Source organism: Tyto alba, unplaced genomic scaffold (assembly GCF_018691265.1).
Source record: "Tyto alba isolate M040663 unplaced genomic scaffold, T.alba_DEE_v4.0 Super-Scaffold_46, whole genome shotgun sequence".
Lineage (NCBI taxonomy): Eukaryota > Metazoa > Chordata > Aves > Strigiformes > Tytonidae > Tyto > Tyto alba.
Window position 1 is genome coordinate 2,656,017 of NW_024881322.1, and position 8,444 is coordinate 2,664,460.

At 38.0% G+C, this 8,444-nt stretch overlaps 1 protein-coding gene across 3 annotated transcripts in view; it reads left to right on the forward strand.

Annotated features, from left to right (window-relative positions):
- RBMS3 (RNA binding motif single stranded interacting protein 3) overlaps window positions 1-6,876 on the forward strand; it is a 721,589-nt gene extending 714,713 nt beyond the window's left edge. For all 3 annotated transcript variants that reach the window (XM_042806473.1, XM_042806470.1, XM_042806471.1), the window contains exon 17: window positions 735-6,876. In XM_042806473.1, the coding sequence (XP_042662407.1) occupies window positions 735-741 (7 nt within the window). In that variant the 3' untranslated portion in view covers window positions 742-6,876. The remainder of the gene's footprint in view (window positions 1-734) is intronic.
- The last annotated feature ends 1,568 nt before the right edge of the window (window positions 6,877-8,444 follow it).

Consider the following 8,444-nt stretch of genomic DNA (forward strand, 5'->3'; position numbering starts at 1 on the left):
AGCATTTATATATAAGTTCTGTGTCTCCCCAAAGATCTCTCATAGTCTTGCTTAGATAAGTTTGATGTGACATATCCTTAAGTGACATGAAACCTCAAAAACACAAGAAGAGAGTTATCTTCCATAAGAAAAAGGTTGATAGTTTAGCTTATTCTCTGTGCTAAATTTAGAAAGATTTGACACTATATGATCAAAACTTGTATTTTCCTAATTAAAACTGTCTTGAATGTTTTTAAGTTAGCCATAACTGTCTCATTAAGCAGACTGCTCCACAGTCTAACCATTCTTGCCATCAGAAAATGGATTCTTTTTAGCAAATTGGATATATCCTTTTACTGTAATTTTATCCTTCGTTTTATTATTAGTATCCAACATAAATAGTGCCACTTATTATTATGAAAATATTTGCTCTCTTATTGTATTACTCTTGAAATATTTACACAGTGTTAAGCCACATATTCATCTTATTTTGGTGTAGTTAGACTGCCCATTAAGCACGGCATTAACAAGAGTAAATTCATCTGCTTAGGATGTGTTAACGTCCCCAAAGCAGGAGTTCCCTATCTCTGCCTGACTATTTTCAGCTTAGTGGTGGTATCATATTTAAACAGCTGCAAAGTTAGTTTAGCTTGGATAACTTTTAAAGGGAATTGGGTGAAAAAATAAAAAAGGAGAGGAGCCTATTTCAAAGTTGTTTTGACTTAATGACCACTTTAATTCAATTGTTTTTACAGACAATAAACAGGACTGAAGAATGTCGGTCTGAAATCTTTGCCTTGAATGGAGAAACTTCACTGAACAAGAAGTTGGCTTCCAGTTTGCACAGGCGTCAAATGAATGCTTTTTTTTTCTACCTTTCCCAACGAAAACAAAACAGTGTTTTTATGTGCTGTGCAAATGGTTCCGTCATGTAGTCTGACAATTTTATTTTTGCTATAATTTTTTTTTTTAACTAAAGGAAAAACCCAGAGGAAAAACGCTGGGTTAACATTTCATCTGGACGAACATTTGAATTCAGAATTTACCTGGAGGTGTAGCTAGATTTTTTTTTTTTTTTAACAGAAAAACTGATGATGTCAAGAGGGAGCAAGTTGCGATGAAAACCAATTGTCTTCCTCAAAAATTAAGCTACTCTTTTTCTCTCATTTTATTTTTCTTCTTGTTTTAAATCTAGAGTGTTTTTTGGTTTTTTGGTTTTTGTTTTTTTTTTAAAGAAATGTTTAGGTAAGGTTTATCTTGAATCTTAATTGCCTTAATTTTAAGGACGTCAAAGGCTCTCAAGGCAAGCTGTCAACGTCTTGTTAGAAAACCCGAGAATGAATTGAAACTGCTCACACCGGTGCTGGTGCAGAAGTTTAACAGACTGAGTTTTTGGGGTGAACAAAAAATAAACTGTACAGTTTAAAAGAAAATGATTTTCTTCTTTTGAAGAAAAGTTGATGATAAAGGAACTGTGGCAACTGAAAGGATTGGAAAAATGCTGGGACTTTTATGAACTTTGTCTTAAGTGTTGACAGAAAAGAAATCTAGAAGGCTAAAGCATTTTACAGTAAAGTTATTGAATTGAGAAAAAAACTTGCTGCATTGTAGAGAATGCAGGGTTTTTTTCTTGCAGAATGCAGATTTTTTTATTTACAAAGCGTGATCGCTAGCAAAAGCATTAGTGCTTTTTATCTGCAGTCTTTTTTATGAGCTTTAAGAAGTTTTTAGTCTGCTTTGCTTGTCACATTGCAAAAACCTAGCTTAAGAGCATTAAAAAAAACTTAAGTAGATAGGAGCTTATGGTCAAAAAAGTGCAAAAAAAGCAATAGATAGAAGAAATTGTTGACAATTTCTGTAGTCTTTCCTAGTTGTGAACAAATGCAGCCTATGGATGGCCTATTTTATACCAAAGATGAAGTGACACCCTAACGCAGTCCAGAAGATAGAGGTTTTTTTCTTTTTTTATCTTTATTTGACCTACATGGCCGGACCAGTTCTTACTTTCTTGTTTGTTTAAACTATCTTCCACTGGTGTTTTACATACTGCATATGTTTATAGTGGAAATTTCAGAATAGTTGGTAGTAGAAGCTTATTGATGGTGTGCTTTGGAGAACGCCCCAAAGCAAGGGGGGAGAGTGTTGCCAACTAATCTGTCCAGGTGGGCTTTAATTTTGATGAGTTTTTCTGTTAAATTGCCTGATCTTTGGTATTTCTACTGGAACAACAGTCTTCCTTCTGAATTCCGACATACCGCAGATTCATTTCTTCACCTCAGTCTTTGTCATCGTCCACCATGCATAGCCACCTTAATTCTACGTTTGTTTTTCAGTGATGTGTTTGAATTGCTAGACAGATGCAAGAGAAAGCAAACTTGATCTTTGTTCTTATTTTAGCTCTCCCATGCAAGCAGAAATGTTGAAAATTACTTTGTATTGTCATGAGGGCAGGAAGTTAAAAATTATTCTTCTCTGCCATGATTTCTGTTGTCTTAATATGTTGGCTGACAATCACTAATTAGTATGATTAGGCAAAAAATGACACTAACTAAATTGAATCCACTGAAACCTGGTTTAGGAATGACAGTTATTTTCCGTAGAGAAGTCTTGAATATGGCCCTTACTTTTTTCAAACAAACAGACGAAAAAGGTGAGAAGCAAGAGAAAAGATGATTTTTTTTCCTTAAGGAGGCAGAAGAGAAGCAGCATTTAAATATATACGTACATACACATATATCTATATGTTAAAATTAAACCAAACATTTTCAAACTTTCCTCCATCCAGAAGAGAGGGGAAGCTTCATCACATTTATTGTGGTGCATTAGAGACAGGGTATCCATTAAAAATAATGAAATTAAAACATATATATTGGATCAATCTGATTCAGCTGCCCAATTCTAAAGAGAGATCTGTGTTTCCCTAACCTGACATTTTGGGGGAAAAGAACACAATTATTTTTTTAAATTGCTAAAACAAGATCGTATTTTTTAACATAGTGTGGGGGGGAGGGGGTTTCCCAAGTAAATGGCTGCTAGATATGCAACGTAGAAAAGAGAGAAATGGGAGGTCGCGTGGTTCTTCATGATAGGAAAAGGGCCTGATTTTCAGAAGTGGTAAAACTTCTGCTTTCTCCAGAGTAGTTGTTGATATGCAACACTTCTGAAAACCAGATGATGCCAAAGTAAATGAACAACAACGTCCACAGCATGTTTTCAAATCAGAAAAAAAAAAAAAAAAAAAAAAAAAAGAATTCTTTGTGTTTCACAGGCTGTCTCATTACTTGTTGCTTTTTGAGAGTAACACTTGAATTTTGTCCTTGGATAAAAGCTCCCTCTTTCTTTGGAGGGCATATGAGGGAAAAAAATCAATCTAGCCTTATTTTCTTCCTTTCTACACGTACTCTCTTTCTGTCTCTCTCTGAATTCTTTGTACAGAGATAACCCCAGGCACAAGTCAGTTAAATATGAAATAAACACATTTGTTTCCGTGTTAGTTCTAATGCGACACACAAAAGTCTCATTTACTATCAACAATGAGGCTACAAGGTAGCTACCATGTGGCTGATGAATATGCTGAGGTACCTTCTTGTTTCTATTCAGAACTCTGCTGCTTTATTTATACATTCAGAAACATTTTTCTTGATTTTTTTTCAGCAAACAAAGTTAAACAATCTCAGTGTTTTTTATTAAGCCGGACAGGAAACATGATATCACAACACCTGTCGCTTTAAAGTGTTTCAAGTGCATTCTGTATTAGAACTGTTTCCTTTTTTCCCCATGCTATAATGTTCAGTAGTGTTTGAAATCAAAAGAAACAAAGCAAAGAAGTAGAGGAAGAAGAAGAGGAAAGAAAATGGATCCCTTAAATACAATTGAGCATCTTTCTGATCCCCAAAAAAACAGTGAACTGGTACTTGAAAGTCTATGAATTATAAACAGTGTGAGCCTTGAGTATAAACAGTCATAGATCATAAGGTAAGAAAAAAAAACTTATTTGAAACATCCAAAATGCTCAAGAAGTGGTAACGTTAAAGATGAGGTAAAAGAGAACAGAGGAAGAGCAACACACTTGCTGCATGGGTGTTGTCATAGAACAGGAATACTTGGTGGCCTCTGAAATCTAAAACTGGTTTTCTTTATGTTCTGGCTAATAAGATTTTTTGCAAGATACGTAATTATTATTTGTTTGAGTTTCTGTTTTCCTTTTTTTTTGTTCTTTTTTTCAAAGACCTGAATTTGTAAAGACAATATCTATGTCCGTCTTACCAATTTAGCTTTAAATATCTGGAGGGTTCCTGAAAGGTTGCAGAAACAACTCTAGAAGTCTAAGGCAAGGGTGCCTGGCCCAGAGGTCTAGAAGTAACATCAGATCCATAAGCTGAACTGCGTATGTACTTTCCATCACACCTGAATTCTTGTAAATAGTCAAATCTGGATGTTCAGGTTTGGTATTTTTGTTTTTACCGATAAAAACAGAAGGGGTGTCGGAAAAATATGAATTATGGCTAGAAGTTTCTGAATACCTGGGCTCGTCACTTAACACTGAGAAAAAAAGAAACTGATACAGTGGAACTGAAGAGGGTGTAATATTTGCAGGTGCTGACCCGAGTGTAGATCAGGGCACTGAAAAACATCGCTGTTCCCAGTGAGATTGCTGACGAGGGACTCTTCTTCCTATCTGGCTCTACTGCTGGTTTTGTAAGCACTTTTCACCTGTGACAGCCAGGCCTCGAATTGTGAATGTCCTCTTATTGCCTTCCAGTGAAACAGACTCTTGAAATGTCCTTAGTTTGTGCTTACTTGTGTAGTTCTGTTTACCAAGAGACTGCCTTGGTTGTGTTGGTCAAGAAATCCACCGTAATGCAGGATGAGGCATATTTGAGAGCAATTGCATCACATTGTGTCATCTTCTGCTATGGATGCATGCCCAACTGTGGAAGATAAAGGCTGGTGATTAGAGAAGTGAGGGCTTAAACTTTCAATGGGCAATGGGCTGACGCTTTCGAATGGATTTTTACTCAAGTAAAAATCAAATGAAGGGTATTATTTATGTATGTATGTGTACCAAAACTCAGCAAATTTGAGGAAGCCTGCGTTGTAATAAAGTTTATTTTTAATATGTCATAGTATTTGGATCTATATTATGTTGTTTATGGTACTGAAGGATGAGACTGATACTAAGTGTTTAAAAAATTGCCACGCTTCATGATTTTAAGCTTGATAGTGCTCTCCATGCCACTTCATTTTAATGCTGAGGTTGACATGAGCAAAACAGGTTTAGGCAGACTCGATGAACTCCACCTATATCAAGAGTCATGCTAAAGAGTGATAATGTGCTTAAAGTAATGAATCAATCCATTTTTAGTGATGAGACCAAATGTGGTAGTTGAAGATAGTAATGTTTGATACACGCATGGTCAACATTTCCTTTCAAAACTTTATTTAACATGAAATTGGTCCGGATATAAAAGAAGTGCCCTAGGGTAAGGGATTTTCCTGGTCTTTCTCGGTAGCCCACGTGAACTAAGAAAACAGTCACGGTGTGATGGAAATGCAAAACAGAAAACAACAAAAATGCTGACATTTGGTGTATTAGTCTTTTCTGTTTAACGTCAATTGACTCCAGTAATGAAGATTTCTTTCGTTTCCAATACGCATACACACAATCATGCACGCACACTTTCTCAGAAGGAGCAGACTTCTCCTCTCCCCCAGTGGAGCAGATTTCTAGAATCTCAGCAAGCAGTAAAGATGCAGTGTAAGGAGAGTTGTTTTCCCCTCAAAAAGAGCACCGACTTTTTCTATACTGCTCCTGTCACCCAAGTAGGCTAGAGCGCTGTATGTACCCCAGAGATTTATTCACCTTTGTGCCTCAAAGCAGGCAGAAGAGACCCTTTCTTCTCCCCTTTATTAACATGCTCTTTGTTAAAATTAACCAGAAAATTATGAGAGAAAAGCTGTAAAAAAAAAAAAAAAATTAAAATCCCAGTGTTGGTTTATCTTTCCATGATGAGAAAGATTCTTGTGTTTATTTCAGTTGTTCAGCTCAGTTGTGAATTTCCCAACAGCGACAGCTGAGTTCTTTCACCTTAATAAAAATGTGTAATGAAGTGAAAAATGTCATCCTTTGGCAGGTTCAAAAATCCATTTTTCCTTGTAGGGGCCAAAGCCTGCAAGGTGTAAGCACCTTCCAAGATCTGGATCTGTTGTCCTTAAGAGACTATCTGCCCAACGTTAATTTTTTGCCTTTAAGTGTCTTTTTCTTGGGTAATAATTTTATTAATTTGGTGAAACTTACAGTCAGTTATATTTTTTAAAGCCCAAAAATACAGCCTAGAGAAGAGAACGTGATGTTTATGTAACTAAAGTTTTAAATATGCTGTATTCCAGAGTGGAAGAAAATTCTACTATCTTTTGGAGGCAAAACAATTTTATGTAAAACCAGGAAGCATACAGAATTCACATAGGAACTTTTAATTGTTTTCCTTTTTAAAGGAGAATGAACAGATTCTGTCTGTAAGAAAAATCAAAGCAGCTTTGAAAGCAAATGAACTTCCTATCAAGAAAACATTCATCACAGAAATGGGACAGAGGTTCTTTAAAGCCCTTACAGACCTCACTGTAGCCAAAATGTAGAATACAGAACCTCTGTGATACATTAAATTATGAATCTTATTTATATGGGCATCTGTGTGCTGATGTCTCAGAATGTCTTTGAAAGATCTGTACTGCTATGATTTTTTTTTTTTTTTGATGTTTTCCATTTGTACCACAATCCTAAATAGCTGCCATTTTCCCACTCCTGGGGCTTTCTGTAGATCAGTGGATGTTAGGTTTAAACTTCTGTTTTCTTTGATGAAGCTTTCAATAAAAAAATAAAGAAAGAAAAGAGCTGGGTGACTCTGTGTTCTTGTGACACCTTTCTGCAGAGGCTTCCCAAGGCCGTGGCTCTTGTGCTGAGCACAGAGGGAGCAGAAGCAGCAGCTGCCTCCTCCACATCATCACCAAATGGAAGGAAAGAACCGGAGAGACAGGACGGCTCTCTCGCCCTGTCAGCAGCACAACCACCCCCATGTTAGGACGTGAAATACAGGAGGAAGTTTTTCCCACACCAAGAATGAGTTTTTAATACTAACATGTATCTGCTGTCCAGGCCCTCAACTGTGCACCTGCTAGAAGAACGTTGCCTCTGTTTCTTATTTGAAAAGAGTGACTTCAGGGCAAAAGTTGCCACGTGGAAGACCGAAAATCTTTATTCACAGAGTAAGTACAGCCTAAGCAGTGGTAGTGCAAGCCGTGCTTCATCTTGGAAGGGAACTGGAAAGTAAATTGCCTCCTTGGCCGCATCTCATGGGGAGGGAGAAGGCTATTTGGTGCACTTCCCCATGGATGTTTTGGCTCGTGTTGCCATCTGCATCTCTTCCCCCAGGGGCCACTTCTGTGACGGTGGCTAGGGTGGGCTGGAAGCGTGCAGTGACTCTCCTCCCCAGCCAAGGAGCTTTATTCTCAGGTTGGAAATCGCTGATTGCTCCTTCTTACCTACCAGGGACGTGGCTGTCTCCTTCAGCACTAAACATGTTCTGTGGGATCACCCGCACACCTTCCTTTTCATTCTTCCTGCCCAATGAAATACCCGTGGGTGTGCTCCTCACTCCCTTCAGCCTAATCAGGAAAGACCAAAGAAATCTTTAGAAGATAGAGGAAGCAGGTGAGAGGGCTTTTTTTCAACTGCATCTATGCTGAAATGTCCATTGCTGCTGGCCCTGATGGTGGTGAGAGGAGGAGGAGGAGGGCAGGAGGCTGAAGCTGACGAGCCTGGGGAGAGCCCAGGAAAGTGGGACACCAACAGAGGTGGTACCAAGGTCGTTTATAGCTGGTGGTCTGGCATCAGGTTTAGCTCTGTCAGTGCCAGGATTGCTCCGTTTCCAAGATCACTCCGCTTTGAATTGTACTAATGGGGATATCGGTGACCACTGTGGTCTTAGTGGTTTTGGTTTTGGTGTCTGTCGATTGGCTGGCTGTGTGCATGCGGAACCAAGCTAAGGGGGCTTTGCATCACCTTCTGCAGAAGTGTGGGTAAGAAGGCTTTCTCCTCTTATCCTCTCGGTCCCACCATCAGTGTCAAAAAAAAAAAAAAAAAAAAAACAAAAAAACCCACCACCTAATAGTTCAATTATATGATTGTATTTAACACTAAGTCTCCTATCTATACTCTAGAGTTAAAATAACAAGGACAAATGTGCCTTTGTAATATTAGATGTATGTTGCTTCCAGAGGGAGATGGTAGTGTTTAGCAATAGTCTGCATCTGGAATGGAAGTGCATGACTTCCATGTGGAGAAAGCCATGTGCTCTCATTGTTGCTCCCTCAGATTTCAGGCAGAAGGAGAGGAAAAAAAAAAAAAAAAAACAAAAGCAACAGCTGGTGTAGAAGAAATTGAGGACAGTCCCACACTTACCAGGTTT